The sequence below is a fragment of the Heteronotia binoei genome, chromosome 21 (assembly GCF_032191835.1).
Source record: "Heteronotia binoei isolate CCM8104 ecotype False Entrance Well chromosome 21, APGP_CSIRO_Hbin_v1, whole genome shotgun sequence".
Classification (NCBI taxonomy): Eukaryota; Metazoa; Chordata; class Lepidosauria; order Squamata; family Gekkonidae; genus Heteronotia; species Heteronotia binoei.
In genome coordinates, this window is record NC_083243.1 from 175092080 (window position 1) to 175116406 (window position 24327).

The window sequence follows — 24327 nt, forward strand, 5'->3', positions numbered from 1 at the left end:
TAAAAGGAGAAATGAAGGGTATTCTGTGGCATGCAAGAGAGTGTGTCAACCAGTTGCCACCTCCAATCCTCCCCCCCAGAACAAGCACCATTTTGTTTGTTCCTGTGCCGTCACTGTTCACTATCATCCTTGTAATATGAAGCTAGGTCAACGCTTCTGCTGCTCCTCAGAGAAGAAAGTTCTCATTTCCCCATACTTGGCTCCTTTGCCTTGCTAAACCCAGCTCTATAGTTTATACACAGCTAGCTCATTGCCTCCTTATCACAGCATGGCATTCTGCAAGTAAGACATTGCTAAGGGACCCTCTCCCGGTCTTCAGGTGCCAGTGCCTCTTCTTTTCAGACGGTGGAGGTTTCAGAGTGCTCTAAGCCCCAATTTGCTCAACGCCCACCAAAGCACAAGAGTCACAAGCCCAATTCTAGTTGGCTTACCTGCCCCACACCTGTCTGTAGGATCTTCACTCCCACTTCAGACTCCAGCTGTGGTTTTACCAGTGCTAGATGGGAAACAAGAACAGAAAAAGGATTGTTACAGAAGGTCTGACCCTTGGGGACCGGAGTTATAGCTGCTGGGGGAATGGGAGCTTTAGCCCTCTCTCTCCCAAGACAGTCAAACCTACCGGCTCCGTATTGTGTGATAATATGTGCTTAATTCTCTTACTGATTGGAAAAAGCAAAATGCCACTGATAAGTGTTCTGCATCTTCACAGTTCTTCTTAAGCATGCTGTGAGCCAATATGGCCCTGAAGTCATAGTCCATGAGGCAATGTACACTGTGTTTCCAGGCTGCTTTACGAACAGCAGCCAAGGAGGTGGCCTGTGTACTTACCAGCCGCTACACAGAGCACTGTCTGAACATGGAGGCCACCTTGGAAATTCTGATCTACCTGGTACAGATGCTGCTCACTGCACCTACCCAGTTACAACACAGTAACCTCACTAACTAATACAGACCATTTTGGGTCTCTTCACAGGCCCAGCATTGTAGGCCAGGCCATTTCCTCCACTCCCATCAGTATGGATTCAAGCCAAACTATGAAAACTAGGCTGGGTCACTGAAGGAACTATGTTCCCCCAGAATTTTCTGTATCAGGTCACCACGGGGCCTGGGGAATGGGATGGTACCACTGGAGGACAGTAGTAGCCAATGTTCCCTCTAAGCTGCAGAGTCATGTGAGCAAAAATTCTACTTTGTGATCTACTGGCATTAAAGCTGTGAGCTCCTGCATAAATTAGTGCGCTCTGGGGTCATCCTTCCTGAGCCAAGACAAAAATGTGTGAGCCGGAGGCTAAAAATCTGTGAGCTAGCTCACGTTAATTCAGCTTAGAGGGAACACTGGCAGTAGCATACCTGTGCATTTTTCTGAAGGGTTGTATTTGTGTGTGGAGGGACAGGCAATCTTTGTTGCAGGGTGGCCATAAGGGTTCTTAGCAGCCTTGAAGGCAGGGAATTATAAAGGAAGGCAAACCAGCCTGTCCAACCCTTTCCATGTCTTCTAGTTGCAACGCACGTATTAAGAAGCATTACCTTGCAGCTGGCCTGCCTGCAAACACACTGTTACAATCAACAAAAGACGATTTATATTAATACAAAAGTGGTGACGCAGTCAGTGTTTAGAGACCAACCGGGAGACCAGGGCAGGGAGAGCAATGGAAGTTTTACCAAATTAGAAGACAATTGTAATGTAGGGCCTCCCACACCCATCTGAGTGAAACCAACGACTAGCCTCCAGCCACGGCCAGGTGGGAGAGATGTCTCTGCCACTAAAAGTCTTCTCATATTCTGCAGCCGTTAGTCAACTTACCAGCCCTGCTGGCCACATCACCTAGTGATAGGTTTTGGTGGTTTTGGCGGATGCGGAAGGTGAGGGCTGGGCCCACAACACTGCAGGGAGAAATGTCTGAGGTTACAAGGGTACTATTTACCCACCCAGTGCCCTTCTCTGTCAGTAGCTGCCAAGCAGGATTGATAAGCCATAAAAATGACATTTTTTAAAACAGAAAGTTGACTCAAGGTATCATGCTAACTTGCTTCGGTTACTAAGCAGAAAGTCTAAGTTTGTTTTCAACTAAGATCAGCTGTGTTTTACCTCAGGGTCAGAAGTCATACCACAATAATTATCTTAAGTACATAGAGCTGGGCCAAGTTCTAACCCCCCCCCCAAAAAAAACCCCCACACATACTATAACCTGAAAGAGAAAGGTGTATGAGCTAGGTACCTACTAATGTAAATAAGAATTCTTTATTCAAGATAACAGACCTGAATTATGAGCTCCCAAAGCCACCTCAAATAACTCTAGTTAGACCATGCCTTGATATAGGAGCTAAACGTCAGTGTTTTGTATTTAAAGAACCATATTTTCTAATTATTGCTACCACAAAACATCACACTAACCTTTTCAGAGTTTCTTGTAATTTTATTTATGTCGTGACAGAAGTGTTGTAGTACGTGTAAATAACAGGCAATAATCCTGGTGGTCATCAGCACAACAAAAATCCAACCTCTTACCCTAGCCTAATTTCCACCCAGTATTTCACGATTTTATTGTTGCTTTAAAAAAACTCAAAATGAATACTGGAGCCAGAATGTGACGTGGAGGCAGGCAACGGCAAACCATTCTGAATGTCTCTTGTCTTGAAAACCCCATGGGGTTGCTATAAATCAGCTGCAACCTGATGGCACCACAACCCCATAGAAAATGACTTATTAAGATATTAATTCATTCACCATCACTGATTGATTGATGTAAAGTTTACATATAATTAAGAAATGACAAGAACTTTGTGTGCATTCATTTTTATGTCATACAACAAAATACTCTGAAGTTAAATGATAAATAAGCTTTGGACTTCTACTGAGAATTGCTGACAGACGCTCCAAAAAAATCATTCCTAAAAATACTATACACCAATACAAAATGTCTAGGTACTGGGCAACCGGGCACCTGGGATTTGTCAGCCTCAGAGTGACACAAACATGCCTTCACTACTACTGAGAATAATAATTTTCAGGCATTGGGAAGTCACAAAGACCCCTCACTCAAGCATCTTCCAAGGGTCTACACCCTGCCTCTCCAGGATTTTCTACTCTCTTTAGGCACCAGAAAACCCTACACTCCCAATTCTCCCAAAGCATCCCAGGACTGCTCAGCTAAGATCCCCATCCTCACCTGATGTTGATGAAACTGGCAGTTGACAAGTGCACATGTTCAGCCAGGATCTCCAGAAGCCGGATGCCAGCAGCAAGACCCAGCGGCCTGCAGGTGGTGGAAGAAAAGTAAGAAGCCAAAGGGATAGCATGCATAAGAGATACAATCGGTGATGGAGAGCAAGTGGATAACAGTGTCCCCCCACTCTATTATCAGCCATGTCCAGGTTCCAGAGTAAGAAGTTTAAGGGCTATGTGTGACTCAGCAAAAATGGGGAAACATTCCTCACTCCCCTTAACCTGGGCCTCATCTTCAACCCAGCCCCTCATGGACTTCAGATCATACCCATAATTATTAGGGTTTGTAGAATCTTTCGGGCTCAAGTGCCGTGTTCTACTGGAGAAAGTTTTCCTTTCTCCAGTAGAACACGGCACTTGAGCCCGAAAGATTCTACAAACCCTAATGATGTTACCAGCCGTGAAAACCTGAAATCTTTCATACCCACAATATCTCATTCTTTCCCATTTAATAAAGCACAACACACATTTTTCTGTGATTTTTCCCAATTGTATACATTTTAACTGATATATTACTTGATATTTTCCTAAGCAGCTAAAGGGTCAATTACTGGCAAAACATTAAAGCCTGGCTAATACCAGTACATCTGACTAGATCTATTTGGGAGGATATAATAAACAGTTATCCAATACCTCATAGCTATGGTACACTTGTCTATTTTCACCTGTTAAATGTTAGAAAATACCATTCCCTCCCACACACAATGATCCTCTCTCTTTCTCATCCCCTCCCTCTTTTCCACGTCCTGCTGCCTCTCACTTCTGGTCGGTGACAATGTAGCCGTATTCCTCAGCAGCCAATGCTGTCTCTGGCTGTTCTTCAGCCTCGCCAGGTCCCCCTAATGTCGAATGGCTCTTCTTCACAACCATCTGCCCCTCAGGGCCACTTTTGTCCCTCTCACCAGGGAGCAGAGATTCAGGCTGTTCTGGGGAGGCCACTGTTGTCCACATTTTGGCCTTGGTTGGGCCAAGCGCCTCAACCTGAGCCAGTATCTGCCCCTCAGTGGGGCTAGAACTAACATAGCTCTCTTGAGAAGGTGGCAGTTCCAGCTCATCCCCGTGTTGCATTTCAGCTTCTGTCACCTGAGGAGGAGAATGATAGCGATAATTTTTTAAAAGCAGAATTTATACCGAAGTTTTCAATGCCAAAAAAAAACCACTCCCCACATAATAGTTTATCATAAGCCTTACAAGAGCCCTGTAAGGCAGGTCATTATTATTCCCAAATTACAGATTGGGGCTAAGGCTGAAAGAGAGAAGGTAACCTAAGATGACCTAGTGAATCTGTGGCTGAGAAGAAATTCAAACCAAGGTTTTCCTGAGCTAGAAACTCTGTCTCTTAGCCAATACATTATCCTGGAGTAAGCCATAATCACCCACTAGCAATGCAAACATCCTGCAGTTACTATAGTGATTCTATGTTCTGCTCTAAGCAGTAATACAGATCTCTTGAATCTGAAACAGAAGGTCTTCCATCATCCTCTGGTGTGGCCAGCTCCCACACACCGTCTCCCTGTCTCAGGCTGCCCATCCAGAAACTGGTTATCAGGAAACACACTATAGGTTGTAACCAGCAAAGCCAATCTTGGCAAAATGTACACCTCAGAGGAATATATTCATTCATCAGCCCCATATTCAGAAAACGACTTGTTAACAGGGAGAGGAATGTATTTTAAGATGTCTTTAAGAGACTGTCCCAGACAACCAGGAGAAGCTGCACTTACCCTCTTAGACTCTGGGGTCTCTGGTCCAAGTCCACCTGTTGGGGAAAGAATTTGACATGGGAAGAGTAATCATTTTTAAATGATTACTTATAAAAACCAAAAACTATTTGGAAGCATTCAAAAGAATGCTTCCTCCCAGATAAACCTGCTCCTCAGTTAGGACCATCCTCAAGCCGTGTGCTACACCCCACCCCCCTGCCTTCAGAACCAAGATAGTTTGGTACCAAAGACAGGGTCTTATCTGCTGTGAAACTAAGACTCTGAAATTCCCTCCTCAAGGAGGAGTTTTGCACAGTACTAAATCTATTTTTTTAGGCCCTAGGCAAAAATATTTTTATCTTTCCAAGCTTATTGTTGATTTGTCTCTTTCCCCTTCATTCTTACGGGATCTTTCAAAATAACTGAATGTATGACTGAAGTATCATTTTCTTTTTTTCCTGGTTCATTGATGATTACATCTCCTAATGCTTTGCTTTTATGTTTCTAATCTGCTCTATTATTGGTACTTTTGATGATACTATTAACACGGCTGTTGATTTTAGCTCTGCAAGGTTTTTACTTCTGTGTGCTTTCACGAATGTTGTAAGCTACTTTGAAAATACCTTATTCAGAATGAGAGATGCAAATATTTTAAGTAAATAATAATAATAATATGTAAAAATAAGATCTTGGCGCTCAAGCCTACTTGGAAGTCACATTGCCCACTTGGAAACTCTCTCTATTATTCTCATAAGTGTACTAGGATGGTTCTGAACAGTACAGAAAAGGTTTGCTGCACATGCTCAGACCTAAGGTCTTATACTGAAAGACACATTCCAGGCTAAATCCTTGCTCAAAATTAGCACTGGCTTCAGGGATATGGTGCAGATCAGTAGCACATAAAATAGCCTGCTCCCTTATAACCCAGAGGCTTCCATATCCATCCCAAGGGTCCACAGATTTTCTCCCAGTTCTTCTACAACTCACCATTCTTACCTGGACTCTGGAGGAGCTGAAACAGACTGATGAGGGAACTGAGCTGCTGGGGACTAAGATCCTGCAGTCTGATCCCATAGCTGTCAAGCACTGCTGAGAGTCTCTGTATAGCTCGGCCTATAGATAGGTTGGTGGAAGAGATTAACATTTTGTTGATGCTTTTCAACAGTCACCAGGCCTTCAGCACTCAAATACTAAGCTATTAATGTGCTTAGGAGGCATGTGCAGGGCAGAAAGGCCTTACCTGGCTCTGCCAGGGATGTCCGGGGTTCTTCTCCCTCTTCAGAGTGACCGCCATAGTCCAGAAGAAAACCTGACCTGGAATCCTGTGTGTGCTGATCCCTAGTGCTGGATTTACCCGTCTGCTTCTGTGTCAAGTAAAGTGTTCCCAGATCTTGGAAAAGCTGGCCTCCATCCAGCCCCTGCTGCCCCCTATATGAAGGGGCACTGCTGACTCCAAAGAGGCTCTTAGAGGCAGCAGCTCGGTCCAAGAGAATGGGAGCCTCAGGGTTCTGAGGACTGGCACTATTCTGGAAGGGGCCACTGGGATAGCCAAACTGAAATAGGAACAAGGAGAAAAAAGCCCCTTAAGTGCTTTGGGAAGAGACGCCACTGGGCAAGGCTCACACAAATTTCTTTGCTGTGAAAAGAGAAAGGCTCAGGGTATCACATCCAAAATTAAAATTACATTTCACATGAATTTAGAATAAAGTTTCACATTGGAATTTTAAAGGGAAAGTGTAAACTACATGTCTAAAACATTTAAGTGGAAAAATTCGACGTATCAATTAAGAGCTCTTACAAAGTTATACACCCACTATATACTATAGTTCTACTTCTGGGTAGGCTTTCTTTTCAGGTGGAGCCATAGATGAGCAGCAGTAACACGCATCTTGCCTATGCAACTGCCCTCGTTTAATCCCTGGCATGTCCCGCTTGAAAAGGACTCTCACATAATGGCAAGTCCAAGTGGACACGACTCAGCTTGATAAACCAACCAGAGTTATGAGTCAGGATGAAGCCCACTTCACACATGCTTGTAGAAAAAATTCCTATATTTAGTGAAGCTGTTTAAAAATAAAAGATAACCTCAGGATGAATGGCTGGTTATTTAAGATCCATATTTCACAGCCAAAGCTTTCTATCAAGAATCCCGTCTGTTGGCTGAGGTGCTACAGCTGCAGGTTCGATGAGGACACACCTGGTAGTGGGGGTAGGAGGAAAGGAAAGCCTCCTTATAGCTGAGCTCAGGGTGAGAAGGCTGCAGCATCTCCAGATACCTCTGTAGGAGTGCTGGAGGGAGAGGGGGCTGGTGAGCAGGCTGGAAGGAGGCAGGTTCAGGTGGTAAAGAAGACCTCCTGGGAACGAGGTGGACTGGTGGGAACCTAGGAAGAGAACACTCAATCAAAAGCAGGACACTTGGTTCCATTAAGAATGCATAGTTTCCCCAGTCCTCCAAGAAACATACCCGAATGCTAAAGCAACTAAGTGTCTCACAGCACTTTCAAGACTAAAACGTATTTCGGGGATGAGGTTTTGAGAGTAAGAGACCATTTCAGGAGGAATGGCCTACACATATTCTGACTGGGCATTTATCCTTTTTGACTATCTTTTTTTGAATGTACTATATAATGTAATCCACATTCTGGGATCCTGGGCCATCTAGCCCAGGGGTGTCAAACATGCGGCCCGAAGGCCGAATCAGGCCCCCAGAGGGCTTCTATCAGGCCCCTGAGCAACTGGTTGTCATCTGCTTCCTTCTCCCTCTCTCTTGCTTCCTTCTGCATAACAGCTTGCTTTGCAAGGCTTGCGCAATCGCACAGAAGTTACAGAGCAAAACCTCTATTTTCTCCATTGGCTGAGGCTCCTCCCTTGGGGGGGGGAAGGCACAGCTTGTTTTTTTCAGGCTCTCTCAATTGCACAGCAGAGCTACAGAGCCAAGTCTCTCTTCCTTCAATTGGCTGAGGCTCCCCCCCCAGTCCCTTGGGGAAGGAAGGAAAGAGCCACAGCTTTCTTTGCTCTGTTCCCTAGATCCCATGGGAGACATACAAAGAAAGCACATTTTAAGCATGTTTTAAGGGGGTTTTTTTTGAAAAAAATCTTTAACTGTGTTTATCTGTGTCCTTTATAAAGTTTATCTCTCTGCTACCTAATCTTAAATAGGTATACACATGGCCTGGCCCAACATGACACGGCCCGGACTAACAAAGCCTCATTTATATCAGATCTGGCCCTCATAACAAATGAGTTTGACACCCCTGATCTAGCCTGTCTTTGTAATAATCCCACTGTCCTTTTTCTGAAGTAGATTTGTGTGCATATATATTCTATTTCTCTGCATAACATTTCATGCATCTAACAAAGTGGGCTCTGGCCCATGAAAGTTTATGTGGCAATAATTCTTTAGTCTTTAGTGCCCCAAGACACTGTGTCCTTTTGGCTCCAACAGACTAGCATATCTACCCTTCTAGACATTATTTTGCTTGCTGGACTCTTTAGAGGCCTGTGCCTCTAAAACTCACTCTCTGCAGGTGAGGTCACCCACCGATACCGTCAGCCTTCTTATGCCAAAGGAATCGCTATCACCTAGAATCCACTTACTCTCCGCTTACTTGCTCTCACCTAGGTACCCTCCAATTCTTGTCTGCAGATACTGGCTAAAAATGAAGAACAGCTACCCTCACATGTTTTCCAAATTGTTCACCTGACCTGTCCTCAGATACCAGGTCCCGCGAAGAGGGAAGATAAACTGTGGGGATGCGTTCCATTTCCTGGGAGATCACATACTGTGTAATGTCATCTTGCCATGATAAACCTGTCATAAAGATAAAAAGTCAAAGTGTGGCCAGAAGGAGGCAAAAAACCCGGCTCTGAACCCAGCCTTTAATGGACCTTCCCACGCAATGTTTCCAAGGAAACAGGAAGGCAAGAACTTCACCTCTGAATATTCTTTCTAGCTTTGTGCAGCACTGTCCTGTTTTCCCTACTCATGCCGGTTCTTCTTTCCCAGACTGGTGGCCACTCACCCTGTGCCATAAGGTGCCGGAGCACATCTTGTAGACGTTGCAATACTGGCGCTGTGACTTGGAAGTAGGGCCGGTCTTGTAGCGAACTTTCCTGACACTGACCAAACAATCCATCTGCAAGTACAACACAGCCACAGAGTCAAGTTGCCAGGCAAGCAAGATTGTAATAAGCAGGCTGACATGCAACTGAGGAGGAACTCCACTGAAAAGTAATGCATCTACCGAAAACATGAACCGTTTTCCCACACAGCTTACCTCGGAGCGACGTCCCTCTTCACCGCGCAGCGTCTGCTCGGATTTCCCACCATCTGCTCCGCAGAAGCAGGAAGAGCCGCGGCTTTTGCGTCACTAACATAAACCAGGTTTTAGCGATTTACATTTGCGACACAAAAGGCCTGGCACTTCCTGCTTCTGCGAAGCAGATGGTGGGAAATCTGAGCAGACGCTGCGCGGTGAAGAGGGACGTTGCTCCGAGGTAAGCTGTGTGGGAAAAAGGTTATAATGTGGTTTTGGTTAATTGTAAGATGGTGCCCCTCTTGAATTCCAGATGCAGAGATGCAAAAGGAAAACAGTTTCAGAGGGTAGCCATGCTGATATGCAGGAGAAGACCTACGTTCAAGTCCAGCAGCACATTAAAGACCAACAAGATTTTTGGGTTATAAGCTTTCAAGATTCAAAGTTCCCTTCATCAGGTACAAAGCAAAAACAGCTTTGTTCCGTAGGGATAAGCAAGGTACCATTCCTTCTCTCTGCCCCAAAGTTATAACGACTATACTATATTGCAAAAATAAACTCCAATTATTTATTTCAGTATCATTTGAAGAGTGTGTCAACTCCACAGGAGATAAGCTCTGGATTTATCTCGGGGGCATAAGGACTTTCAGATCGGATGCTGCTGCATGCAATGTTCACCTTCCTCCATCCAAAATATACTTCAACAAATTGAGGGAAGCCAGCTAACAAAACTCCCAGGAGATGCCTTGCGCCTTCACAGCAGTCTCAAGAACCAACCTGTACTCCCATCTCAGCTCATTTACCTTGCACACAGATTTCCCGCTGAGAGCAAAGTCTTCTGTCAAACAGGCAGCCTGGAAAAGAGACAAGGACAGGTCAGAGTTCCCTCAATGGAGGGACAGGAAAGTCACAAAAGAGATTTCTTTTTTAAGCAGAGTATAATTACTGGGGTGCCAAACTCATTTATTATGAGGGCTGGATCTGACATAAATGAGACCTTGTCGGGCCAGGCCATGTGTGTCAGAAAACGGAGGTATAAACTTTAAAAAGGACACAGATAAACACAATTAAACATTTCCTTTAAACTTAAAATAACATATGCTTAAAGGATTAGCACGCTTGCAATATTTTGTTTACTTAACCGTCTCTGATAACTGACATCTCTTGCTCTGAATTAGTGCAGCAAGATCTGGGGACAATGTCTGTGCTGTAGCAATCATAAGTAGGGTATGCCGTTCAGGTGTGTGTCTGTAAGTGGCACCTACATTTGATTTACTGGCATTCATTACAGAAATCTCATGGTCAATGCTTTGAGCCTAAGACCAAGGGGAAAACATGAAATGACTGGGCATTGCGAGCTTTTGTGCATGTTGCTTCACGTGATGATCAGCCAATAGAGAAAACAGAAGCTTTGCTCTGTAGCTCCTGTGTGATCAAGCAAGCCTGACAAAGCCAGCTGTGACACAGAAGGAAGCAATAGAGAGAAAAAGAAGCAAATGACTGACTTGTTCACAGGCCTGATAAGAGGCCTCCAGGAGCCTGATCTGGCCCTCAGGCTGCACGTTTGACAGCAACCAAGCTGAGAGCTATTCCTAGAGCAGAGGCTGAAAATCCATCTGGTTGTTGAGACAAAGTTTTCAGCAAGACAGGAATGACACACCTATCCCCCCAATTAGTCTTCCTCCAGCCTTGGAACTTCCCTCCAACTTGAGTGGCTCCTTTCTGCTGAATGAAGGCCCCTTAGGCTTGTAAAGGTCATTAAAATCTGCTGAACTGAGTGTTAGGATATATGCCATTAAATTAAAAATATTAGACTGACAATGCCAATGTATTTCATGTATGGTAGGAATGTCCTTAGGTACAAAAATATTGGATTCAAGTATCACGTCATTTTGATTAATGTTTTACTTACTAACTTTAACACGGAACTCCTTGGACACAGATTATCAATATAAATACTATTGTGAAATCTCAGATGCTGCAAAACTGTGAATATGACTTGAATTTATTTTAATAATAGAAGGCTTAATTAACATACAGGATGTTGCTGAAATAGTTAAGGTTCATGGATGAAGCAGACTGAAGGAACTGACATGCAAATTTGAGAGAGGAGAAAGAGAGACTCCATTTATTTCCTACTAGACCTTGGGTGGCCAAACTTGCTTAACATAAGAACCACACAGAATAAACATCAGATATTTGAGAGCTACAAGACATGAATGTCAGTTGTTTAAGAGCCGCAAGGAAGGGAGGGAGGGAGGCAGGCAAATAGATGGGGGAGGGAGGGAGGGAGAGAGAGGTGGAAAGAGAAGAAGAAGATATTGGATTTATATCCCGCCCTCAACTCCGAAGAGTCTCAGAGCGGCTCACAATCTCCTTTACCTTCCTCCCCCACAACAAACACCCTGTGAGGTGGGTGGGGCTGGAGAGGGCTCTCACAGCAGCTGCCCTTTCAAGGACAACCTCTGCCAGAGCTATGGCTGACCCAAGGCCATTCCAGCAGGTGCAAGTGGAGGAGTGGGGAATCAAACCCGGTTCTCCCAGATAAGAGTCCGCACACTTAACCACTACACCAAACTGGCTCTCACCTCCAAAGCACCCTCACGGCTGGCTAGTTTGGAGAAGTGATTTAAAGAGAGAAATGCCTTCTCCAAGCCAGCTAATGAAGAAGTGGAGGTTTCGAGAATCACATAATATATGTGAAAGAGCCAAATGTGGCTCCTGAGCCACAGTTTGGCCAATCCTGTACTAGATCATGCACGATAGTTTTGTACAGGTGGCGAAACCCCATCAGACTGCAATATCCGAGGTAAAATATACATCTAAAATGATCTTTGATGTCAGGGTTGTCCAGATTGATTCAGAGCAAGTGCCCCTGTTGCCACATCATAGAGACAGAAAGTTATTAGCTTCCAAATGAAAGAAGAAGAAGAAGATATTGGATTTATATCCCGCCCTCCACTCCGAAGAGTCTCAGAGCGGCTCACAATCTCCTTTACCTTCCTCCCCAACAACAGACACCCTGTGAGGTGGGTGGGGCTGGAGAGGGCTCTCACAGCATCTGCCCTTTCAAGGACAACCTCTGCCAGAGCTATGGCTGACCGAAGGTCATGCTAGCAGGTGACCCAAGGCCATGCCAGCAGGTGCAAGTGGAGGAGTGGGGAATCAAACCCGGTTCTCCCAGATAAGAGTCCGTACACTTAACCACTACACCAAACTGGCTAAGTGGATAAGACAAGTATACGAAGTGATTACATTGTGAAATTAAAAACTGTCCAACTTTTATTTTTACAGCTATGGGAATAACAATATCACCAGGAACTCTGGGTGACCTAGCAACTGACCCCCCCGCCCCAGTTATATATAAAAGCAAAACCATTTTGCAGAAAACCTTTAAAGCTGCTTCTGGAGAGATAAGAATAGCAGAATGGAAGAGGTAATTGAAATAATTAAATCACTGAAAGTGGTAGATTTCCAGGTCTGGGTAGGTTTTGGTTTTATAAATTTTCTTAAAAGAAGAAACCGGTACTGCATCTATCAGCAGCCATTAACAAGATACGGAAATGTAAAAAGAGGCACCCCATACCTGTAGGGAGGCAGAAACTGAAGCACTACAAGGCAAAAAAACTGCGTTTCATCCTTGCACCACATTTAAGTCAGAATTCAAGAATTTGCAAATCAGTTTCAGTGAACAGATCTGTGTAAAAATAATAATAATAATTCCCCAATTATATGAACAGAGATCAGATACAGTGGAAGTTGGCTTGGCAGTTGATGGATAACGACAAGAGAACATTAAAAGCATTTACGTATATTCCACCAAAATCAACTGGATTTAAGTACACAGTAAAATGCTTGATGGGGCAGTTTTGCAAGCTGGTGCACTGGCACCCAAGCTCATAGCTTAAGGCAGGGGTGGGGAACCTCTGTCCCGAGGGCTGTATGCGGCCCCTGAGGTCACTTGGTGCAGCCTTCGGGGATTGCTGGGCCGAACCAAGCCATGTGGCAGCCTCCCTGGGACCTGGCTGGCCAGCGAGGATTGTGGGACCCTGCCACGCTGTGCAACAGCCTCCCCAGGGCCAGGCAGGGATCACAGGGCCCAAATGTACTGTGTGGCAGCCTCCCTGGGGCCTGGCCAGCTGGCCAGAATTGCTGCAGGGCCTGGAAAAGTGACCGCCACAGTTCAGTTTGCACTTGATTATCCCAGATGGTGTGGCCTAATATACTAATGAGTGTGTGACCTAATATACTAATATTAAGGGATGTGGTCTAATATGCTACTGAGTTCCTGCTGGGCTTTTTCTACAAAAAAAACCCTGGACCTTTGCATTAGCCTAGGTCGGCGGACTGGGTGTGTGTGTATGCGTGCGCCAGATTAGTCTCTCCCCTCATGACTTCAAATAGAAAAACGATTATTTGTATTAATTTTGCCGGCTTGAATCGTTCTCTCTTAGCGGAGCACTGTTTTTTTAAGTTGATAATTTTTTATGGCCCGCGAATGATGTTATAAATATCCATATGGCCCTTGAGGGAAAAAAGGTTTCCCACCCCTGGCTTAAGGATATAAAGCTGAAAGGATACCAGCAAACTGCTGAAGCCAGCAGAATTTCCATCCAAACTGCCAACTATTTGGTGGTGGGAGGAAGTGAGGGGGCTCTGCCCACATGCCAGGGGCTTTAATAACCACTCTACCCTGCTCTTTCTCAGAACTAACCAGCACATATTGAGGAAATGCTGAAGTGTGCCACACAAGAGTCTTATGCACGGTTGTTTCCAGGTAGTGTCAAAAGACAATGATGATTTGGAAAGGGCACATTTCATCCCCTGCAACAATTGCCCTGGAGCATCTAGCAAAAGAACTAATGCTTATCAAGACATTTAATTTAATCTAGGGGTTTATTCTACAGGCACTCCAATGCAACATGGGAGCTGATGATTAGGAGACATAATTTAAAGTGGTAAGGGGCTAGCAGAGGAGTGTATGGCAAGGTAAAGGAACAACCCCTACATCCAGCACAGGTAATGTACATTAAGTCCTCATGGACACTGACCCGCAACAGCCCAGGTCCAGAAGACACAGCAGGTCATCCTTCTTTCCAGTTCACCTAATTATAATTGTTTTACAAAGATTCCCCAATTTAAGACAACAAAGAAAGAGGTGTCACATGGGACAGTCCCAGAAAACACTGCTGTCGCTGTACTTATTCTCTGGACTTTAGACATGGATGTTGTCTTTAAGGTTCTGTAGATCTTGTAATCGTAAAGAAAATGGTTGCTTTGGTGTGTTGGGCCAAACCATACAGGGCTTTATATTGGGCACCTTCAAGAGGTTGAATTAAGCCTGGAGAGCTACAAGTAGCCAAGGAAGATGTTAAACAATAGATGTGCTTGGAATTAGTCAACCTCAACAGCATCGGAAACATTCTATACCAACTAAAATTTCCTATCAGTTGTCAAGGCCTATACTATACAGAGCACAAAATGTCCACCAGAGATCTTATGGCAAGAGCAAAGCCACAGTTTTACTCTATCTCAGGAGTGCTGAACTCATGAGGGTCAGATCTGACATAAATGAGACCTTGTTGAACTGGGCCATGTGTGTCATAAATTGTAATCCCAGGTAGCGGAGATATAAACTTTATAAAGGACACAGACAAACAAAATTAAAATATTTTGTATCTCTTCAGTGTGATTGAGGAAACTGGGCAAAGGAAACTCTGGTTGTTTCCCTGCCTTCCCAGGGGATGAGGAGGGGGTAGAGCCTCTGCCAATAGAAGGGAGGCTTGGCTCAGTAGCTCTTCTGTGCGACTGAGAGAGCCTGGCAAAGCAAACTCTCCCTCCCCCCCCCTTCCTCCCCAAAGGAGAAGCCTAAGCCAATGGAGAAAACAGAGACTTTGCTCTATAGCTCCTGCACTACTGAGAAAGCCTGGCAAAGCAAACTGTGACACAGAAGGAAGCAAGAGAGAGGGAGAAGAAAGCAGACTTGCTTGCAGGCCTGATAGGAACCCTCCAGGGGCCAGATCTGGCCTCCGGGCTGCATGTTTGACACCCCCTGTTCTACCTAGTACAGGAAGGCAAACGTTGGGTAACGGCAACAAGAATTTTTGTGTGTGTGTGTGTGTGTGTAGCCATATATTACCAAAATGGATGAAGAGAAAATGCTATGGAACATCATGACAAGAACATGGAAAAGAGACCCTTACTCAAGGTATATTGGTTTCATGCATGCAGATCACAGAACACTAAATATGGGTGCAGGCCACATACCCCTTGGATATAATTAGGTATGCTCTTAGCTTCCTGTAGCATCAATCTTCAGCAATGCCCCAGCACATTTGTTGAAGATTGAAGTACACCAAGGCCATTTTGCCTGACACAGTATCTCCCTTGCTTCACCCCCAAAGCAGGAATGTAGTTGAGCCAGGTCAGGCTAGCTCCAGGACTGTTTTTAGACTAGAACTCCTTCCAGCCCCTTCCCAAGTAAACACCAGCAGCCATCCCCCTACAGTGTGGTTGCTGAGTACACTCAGACTGAAGTAGGAGGTTGCCAGCTACAAATGCAAGGCCACCATCTCACTGAAGAGCAAACACTGTCCCATCTGCCACCTACTGCCATCCAGTACCTTCAACCAAAATCGCCTCTGGGACCAGCAAGCCCCTGATCTATACCACTTGGCCCCTGGGGTTGGCACATCAGCATCTTTGCAGCTAAACAATGAAATTCATTTGACACTCATGCCAATCCCCTGGTTTATCGGTTAATAAAAACATCAGACACCAGCCAGCTGTTAGAGCTGACCATGGTGCTGAAACAGATCAGCAACCATTGTTGCCACAGCTGGGGCTTGGAAAAAGGTCATTAGCAGAAAGAGGAGGAAAGAAAAGATCTTGTAAGAACTAATGATGATTGAGACCTCCTAGCTGTAATTGTAAGTGGTTTAATAATTCAGAGGAAGCCAGGCTGGTGTAAAGTACAGGAATTGGATCAGGGAGACCTGGGTTAAAATTCCTACTCAAGCCATGAAGCTTACATGATAACTTTCAGCCATTTATAATCTTTTATCCTAAGCTACCTCATAGGGCTCTAGGGAGGATAAAAACTGGCAACGATCTGCACGCATGCTGTGCCAAGAGTCAAGAAATTGGATATTGGTTCATTGATTATATTCCCATTTTTTGAAACGTGTAACTCAGTTACAACAATCAACGTTCACCAGCTCAGCAGCTGTGGTTCAGAGAACATCATCTGGAGTATGCAGACTATGAAAGCTCAAAAAATGATGCATAAATTGGTAACCTTCTCAATTTTTATATTCTGAGCAGACTATTTACAAGGGAAATAGATTTCACCATGGAATATGGCTGAGTGGGGCAGCTGGGTAATTTCCAGGGAATGGATTTTTTTAAACATTTACATTGGATTTTAAAATTTTGTTTAAGTTTCTGCTGCTACGCATGCACTTTAAAAAATTAGTTTTGAAATAACTTGATTTAAAAGCAAATCTGAACATAATGCAAACGTGATCTTTTAAAATGTTAAGTTACGATGATTACTAGGAATAAGGCCAGTTGTAAAGAAAAATACAATGGGTTCTAGAAAGAGGCTCTGGGTGAATGCCCCGCCTTTGCTGTCTTCCCACCCGCCCAAGTGAAGGCATTCACTCCCCCCACCCCCATCTCAAGGGGAGCTGTTCTCTGCCATCTGGAGTAGTTGTAACTCTAAGTGATCTCCAGCCCTCACCTGGAGATTGACAACAGTGGTTCCCCAGGAGGAAATGGCTGGTTTGGAGGGTGGAGTGTATGGCATTGTTCCTGTCTGAGGTCCCACCCCTCCTGAAACTCAACTCTCTGCAGGCCCCACGCCTTAAATTTCCAAGAATTTCCCACCCTGGAGTTGGCAACCCTATCTCCTTCCCTTTATCTGCCCCTCTTACTTCAGCTTTCCATTGCCTCCTACCTCCCTGCAACCTCTACATAGGAAAAGGATGATCTTTCTCAACAGTGTGTGTGTGTGGGGGGGGGAAACCAAAGCAGCTTACATCATTCTCCTCTTCCCCCCTTTGATCTGCACAACAACACTGTTAGGTAGGTTAAGTTGAAACTCTGTGACTGGTCTGAAATCACCCAGTCAGCTTCCACAGCAAGAACCTGAGCCCGGCAGACCCCGCTCTGAAGCACTAACTCCTATGCCTTCCTCAAACTCCACCACAGAATCTCCAGGAATTTCCTATCAACCTGGAACTGTAAGCCCTAGTCAGGAGTGGCCCCAATGAGTTCTTCCTCAGAGGCCTTTAGTGATACCTTTCAGACCAACAATCTCTCTCTGATAATGTTACTGATCTTAAGCACAGGTCTTCATTCTCTCTCACTCTGTCTTGCTTTACCTCCCTGTATCTGGTCTGCTGCCAGAGGACACCATCCGCCTCCCCCCCCCCTTCTCTGGCTGTTTCCCTTCCAGAGGAGGAGAGAAAGGAGCTCTCAGTCAACCTAGGGAAAGCTTTCTCTAGCTCTTTCCCTCCTCCGCCTTCTCTCAGCCAATCAAAGAAAAGGTTTCTTTCTCTCCTCTGTGAAGCAGTGTGACAGGCGGCTCAGCCAATGGGAGAGTAGGGAGAGCCAGAAATTGCCAGAACAAATGTTAGTTGGCTTTTACTGACAGAATTAGCTTTGCTGGCTAGCAACAGCCACTCTGGAGGGAGAGAGAAACAGACTCAACCAATGGCAAGCAAGTAGTCTTGATTGATGGTTTGATGGGCCAAAGGTTGATGCAGTGCAGTCCCAACCAATGAGGAAGCTCCATTTTGCCAAGACAAAAGTGTGTATGTGTGTGTGTATAATGAGTTTCTGAAATGCTGTTTTTCCATGTACAGAAATAACTGAAGAGAACACATCTTTGCTGGCTTCCAGACAGTACTGTTCAAGCTATAACCCATCGGAGAACAAAGCCAGGAGACTCAAAACTGACCATCAACTTCAGGATGATTGTGGGAATCCCAGAGCCAAAATGGAAAGTCATGGGAAAATCCTGGCCCAGGTGAAGCAAACCATCCCCTCACCCTGTGCTATTTGCAGTGGAAACAAAGGGTCTCTGTTTGCGGCAGGTATGATTCAGAAAATAATGCTACATTTTGAAAACTGGCCACCAACCCCAGAAGGGAGTTGCAGAGCTAAAAATGAAGGGAATTCAATACCCTGAACCAGGTTATCTTCACCATAGGCAACATGTTGTAAGATAGCTTTTAAGCAACCTGTCATGTTTCTGTAATACTCAGATCCCCAACTCTGTTAAGGAAGACTGCTGGGTGAAACACTCTCAGCCAGATCTATCTCACAGGGTTGTTGTGAGGATAAAATGGAGGACAGGAAAACTATGCAGCTTTGGGTCCCCATTTGGGAGAAAGACTGGGTATGGTATTTTTACAAATATAATTTAAAGCAGGGTTGCCCCATCTGACTCAGGAAATATTTGGGGACTTTGGGGGTGGAGCCAGGAGCAAGCTTGTGACAATCGCTCTTTTTAAATGCCTTCTCTTCATTGGAAATAATGGGAGGATGGGGGCACTTTCTTTTGGGGCTCATAGAATTGAACCCCCTGGCCCAATCTTTTTGAAACTGGGGGTGGTGGTGGTAGGACAGTTATCAGATGTGATACTGAAAATTTGGTGCCTCTATTTCAAAAAACACTCCCCCCCCCAAGTACACGTGGATCGATTCTCCATTATACCCTATGGGAACCAGTCTCCATAGGGTAAATGGAGTGCCCAGCAGACATTCAAACCCCCCTGCTTTTTGATAATCCTGAAGTGGGGGGGGGGGGAGTGCCTCCACACCAGGGAATCCCCTGCCCCCAACTGGGGACTGCCAACCCTAATATTAAAAAGATCACATTATTTGTTGTATAGCAAAGTAAGCTTTACAAAGGACTATTCAATCTTTCAGCTACACAATAATAATAACCCAGTGCCTGAACTGGGAGTTGTAATATCTGTTCTCCATGTATAAGCACTAAAACAGATATTCCATTACCATGCATGAAAAGTGTGTAGGAGGGGGGAAACATCCCTTTACTACTTTGTTAGATCATGGGGAGATATTAACTCCCCCCTTCTGTTCATAATATTAACAACAGTTCGCTACTGTACTACTAATAAGTATGTTCTGTTGCCAAGCAAGATAGCGATGAAAAAGACTTGAGACCACATTCTGAAAATAAATGGAGGGAGGAAGAGAGAGAGAAATGAGGAAAGTGGAAAACAGGGTGAAAAATTAAGGAAGAGATAGGGAAAGGTTGTTTTATCTTGTTGCAACATCCTAACTACTGCTTTGCAAGATTTGGCTGAGCTGGGTACAAGGAAAGGAAGAGAGAAAGGCTAGACTATTGGAGAAAATGACCTGCTCTCTGGTCTTGCTCCAGTACTGTCTTGGTTAATGAGATTAGCATGATCTGTTATTATTATTAATATATAACAGCTGCTTTATCTAATTTTATCCTAACTTATAATGGTAATTTAATTGTATTTTAATTTGTCGTATTGTATTGTATTGATTGTATTTTATTGAAATCATGGTTGTTCCATGTCTGTGAGCTGCCCTGAGCCTGCCTTTGGCGGGGGAGGGCGGGATACAAAAATAAATTTACCTTACCTTACCTGTTAGGCAAGTTTGCTTCAGTCTTGGAGAAAGGCAAGTCTAGCCAATAGTAGAGTGCCCTTTATTGTACTTAGACTTCCCTGCACTCCTAGTGGTTGCAGCCAGAATGACATCAACAGGAAAATCACTGGAGAGGCTTTCAGCTGGATGCAGCATGAGGCTTTCTTCAATGGCCCTCCAGCTGACTTGAACTCATCAAATTTTGTCACCCTGTCAGCGGCCTGGCTGGCTAGTCACCCCAACTGTCATGCACTGATATATCTTAATGACTTTGCATTCACATGTGGTGCTTTTTAACTACCTGAAACTGGCTTGGTATTGTAAACATTTTCTATTAAACAAGGATATTTTCTGTTTCACGGAAATCATTGATCCGCCTATGCATCCAGTTGAGATATGCAATGGGGTTGTTATATAACAAACTAGAAGCAGATAAGACCATAAAGGAACACTGGGAAGACTCTCCTAGTACTCATTCCAAAGCACGTGTCTACAAATATCCAACAGGACTGCAGAATGATCCCATCTGATGTCATGAGTGTTAAATTATTTTATAAAGTTATTCATTCTAAATAATTTTATAAAACAGTAAAGTTTAACTATTCAACAACAAAATGTATAGCCTTAGAAGAGTGTAACACTGATTAGAATTGCATTGTAAGAAACTTGAGGTATACTGTCTGAAGTTGTGGAAAGGCTTATCCTATATTAAGGGCAACATGGGCTATGATGGACCTCTATCACTCCCCAACTCCCAGGCAGATTTTCCTGCCAAAAATATTTTAGTTCCCCTCAGTGTCTGAGTAGCCCTCCAGTAGCATGCATTTCTTCTGTGTTTTTGTAAGATTAAACTATCTCACCCTGACACAGAGGTCGTTTTCGCACTCACCTTCCGCCGGCGCGACCCCCCTCTTCACCGCGCAGGATCTGCGCAGATTTTGCACTAAACGCTGCGGAGCAGCCAGAAAAGCCGCAAGCTCCCGGCGCAAAAGCCGCTCAAACTGAAACCGCCAAAAAGCAGTTTGGCGTTTGCGCGGCTTTTGCGACAGGAGCTTCCGGCTTTTCTGGCTGCTCCAAACCTATAATGGCTTCAATAGTTTCAATTAATGTGAATGGACTTAACTCTCCTGTTAAAAGGAGGAAAACATTTAGATATTTGGCAAAATTGGAAATGGATATAATTTGCTTACAAGAAACTCATATTTTAATGAAAGACCAACATCTTTTGAAAAATAAAAAATTGGGCAATTTATTCACAGCAACAGATAACTATAAGAAGAAACGAGGTGTGGCAATATATATTAAAGATAAATTTAACCTGCAATTGCAATTTGCCTCTGAAGATGGAAGAATTTTATTGTTGGAAATCACAGTGGATAATAAAAAAAATTTACTTGCAAATATTTATGCCCCAAATGATCACCAAGAGAAATTTTTTTAAGACCTGAGTCTTAAATTATCAAATTTGGAATATGCAGAATATTGTTTAACAGGAGATTTTAATGAAGTTTCGGATAAACAACTGGATAGAAAAATGCACAAACAGATTAAAAATAAAGGTCTTCAGTTACCAGTAAGTTTTTGGAAATTAGCAGAAGAAATGGACCTGGTAGATGCATGGAGAACAAGATTTTAAGATTTTATGTATTATTCTTCCAGTCATCAAACTTGGTCAAGAACTGATATGTGTTGGCTTTCAGCAAGTTTGATTAAAGATCCAACTGATGTAGAAATTCAAAAAAGAGTTATCTCAGACCATAGTCCTGTAACGACAAAGCTAAAAGGTTTACGGAAGAGAAAATTTTGGAATTTAAATATTTCAATTTTGAAAGATAAAGACTTTCTTAAAGAATCCAAGGTGGAGATGGAATACTATTTTAAACAGAATATAACACAAGTAAAAATGCAAGTCGTTTGGGACACTGCTCAAGCGTATTATAGGGGTCTTGCAATTAAACAAAAGACATTGCAGGACTCTAAACTAAAAGCAGGCATGGGGCTACCAGATTGGCAGCTATATTACAAAGCATCTGTACTTTTATGGGTAAGAGACTGGATACTTTTGAACGACAAGAGACAAATGCTATTAGGACATGATTTAACTATGGGATGGCACACATATTTGTGGTATCAGTAAGTAAATTTTTTTTATACCCCGCCCTCCCCGCCAAGGCAGGCTCAGGGCGGCTTACAGGACATGATACGAAATCATGATATCATAATAACAGATAAAATCAATAACAATATAAGTACAAATATAAATTAATTTTAAAGACTCGAAGGCCACTCCTATTTTAAGAATCATTGGTTTCCAAAATCTTTGTATCATACGTGGTCATGGTTAAAGATGAAAATTTACCAAAAAATCCCAAGATGGGTTTCTCCAGTAGAAGCATTTACACATCCAAACCTCTTAAAACCAAATCAGAATTATAGATATGAAGACTTGTTGGGAAAAGATAACCAACTGAAAACCAAAGAAGAATTGGAAAATGTGAATATTAAAATGGATTGGTGGTCAAGAATGCAAATTGAATCTAGATATGCCAAAGATAAGGCAACAGGTTTTATTACAGAGCAACATGTATTCGACAAAATTTTGTTGGGTCCACAAGAAAAGTTGATTTCCAAAATATATGCAGATCTACTTCAAAACTCAAGATGAAGTTGTAAAGGACTGTATGGTTCAATGGGCAAAAAACTTTGGCTACAATATAGCATTAGAAGACTGGGAGAAACTATGGAAACTTAATGTTAAATTAACTAGGTCAGTAACTTTCAAAGAAAATCTATAAAAGATGTTTTATAGATGGTACCTGACCCCACAGAAACTCTGTAAGATGTATACTAATATGTCTAGTAAGTGTTGGAAATGTACTAAACAGATTGGTTCCTTTTATCATATGTGGTGGACATGTGAGATTGTGAGTCTACTGGAAAATGGTGTATGAAATGTTACAGAAGATCATGAAGACACAGATTCATTTTAAACCAGAACTATTTTTAGTGAATATATTTCCGGAGGAATATTCCAAAGAGATGAAACATTTGTTGGCTCATTTTAAAACAACAGCTAGGGTCCTTTTCGCACAGAGATGGAAAACTCAGGAAATTCCCACGAAAATGGATCTGGTGGGAAAAGTTCTAGAAACAGCAGAGTTGGAGTTCTTGTCTCAGCTGTTAGCTGGGCAACCTAAAGAAGAAAATATTGGAGGAAATTTTATGCCTGGTTAGATAACCAAGACTCTTAAGATTCTTTGATGTGTACTGTGTGGCAGCCTCCCTGGGGCCTGGCCGGCTGGCCAGAATTGCTGCAGGGCCTGGAAAAATTACTGCCACAGTTCAGTTTGCACTTGATTATCCCAGATGGTGTGGCCTAACATGCTAATAAGTGTGACCTAATATGCTAATATTAAGGGATGTAGTCTAATATGCTACTGAGTTCCTGTTGGGCTTTTTCTACAAAAAACCCCCCTGGACCTATGCATTTGCCTAGGGCAACGGGCCGTGTGTGTGCGCGCACACCAGATTAGGCTCTCTCCACGTGACTTCAAATAGAAAAAAAATTATTTGTATTAATTTTGCCAGCCTGAATTGTTCTCCCTTGGCGGAGCACTGTTTTGTTAAGTTGATAATTTTTTATGGCCTGCAAATGATGTTATAAATATCCATATGGCCCTTGGCAGAAAAAAAAATTCCCCACCCCTGTACTACAGTGTCAACAACCTCAAGGTATCTGAACATTAACAGCCTTTCCTAAGAGCATCCATCCACCACTTTTATGAAAATCTTCATAACATAGCATCCACAGCATCTATATTGGTGACTGCTTGCTCAGTTTCCTTCCTTCTGAATCAAACTCTCCTTGTTACTCTATTGCTGAAGCAGTGCATCCAGTGGAAATGTTGAGGTGGCACAAATGAAGCCAATGCAATAGCAGCAGCTCATCCCTCTATCGGTGTGGTATAGTGCCAAGCTTGAATCTTCATCTGTCTTGAAAGTTCACTGGGAGACCTTGAGCTAGTCATCCTCTCTTAGCCTACAGAGCTGCTGGTGAGAAGATAAAATGAAAAAGGGGAGAATGCGACTGTAATCTGTTTTGTAGGGTATAAGTATCTAAACAAATATTTCTTTTTCAAGGATTCCAGTGAGGTACTGTTAATGATGGAACTATTCCAACAGAAAGACACTGAGGTTGACAAAGGAAGGAAGATCTTGGCACAGTAGTTCCCAGAGATGGTATCAGTGTGCTTGTGGACTCTGTGTGTTTGTGTCAATTTACGTGCACAAACTGCCCCTATTTTTAGGTGCTGAAAAAAAGGGAAAATTGGTAATGCTGATCATGAGTTGTTAGAACTGTCTCTCCCTCTTCCTCACCTGTATCTGACCCAGTGATGACAGAGGAGGGCACAGATCCTTCACTTCTGTTTGGTCTTAGCCCCCTGGTATGAGGGAGCTAGGACATGGAAATTAGGCACTTCTACAAGGAACAATA

The 24327-nt window shown here is 43.5% G+C and overlaps 1 protein-coding gene across 2 annotated transcripts in view; it reads right to left on the reverse strand.

Moving 5' to 3' along the window:
- The window catches only part of PTPRN (protein tyrosine phosphatase receptor type N), a 48873-nt gene that overhangs the window by 16844 nt on the left and 7702 nt on the right, over window positions 1-24327 (reverse strand). Inside the window, exons 2-12 of one of the 2 annotated variants that reach the window (XM_060262017.1) lie at window positions 9989-10039; window positions 8952-9065; window positions 8635-8740; window positions 7127-7310; window positions 6284-6482; window positions 5926-6042; window positions 4951-4985; window positions 3987-4309; window positions 3171-3257; window positions 1805-1884; window positions 432-496 (exon numbers count right to left, since the gene is read on the reverse strand). In XM_060262017.1, the coding sequence (XP_060118000.1) occupies window positions 432-496; window positions 1805-1884; window positions 3171-3257; window positions 3987-4309; window positions 4951-4985; window positions 5926-6042; window positions 6284-6482; window positions 7127-7310; window positions 8635-8740; window positions 8952-9065; window positions 9989-10039 (1361 nt within the window). Of the gene's footprint in view, window positions 1-431; window positions 497-1804; window positions 1885-3170; window positions 3258-3986; window positions 4310-4950; window positions 4986-5925; window positions 6043-6169; window positions 6483-7126; window positions 7311-8634; window positions 8741-8951; window positions 9066-9988; window positions 10040-24327 lie in introns of both variants that reach the window. The other variant, XM_060262016.1, reaches the window with a different exon arrangement.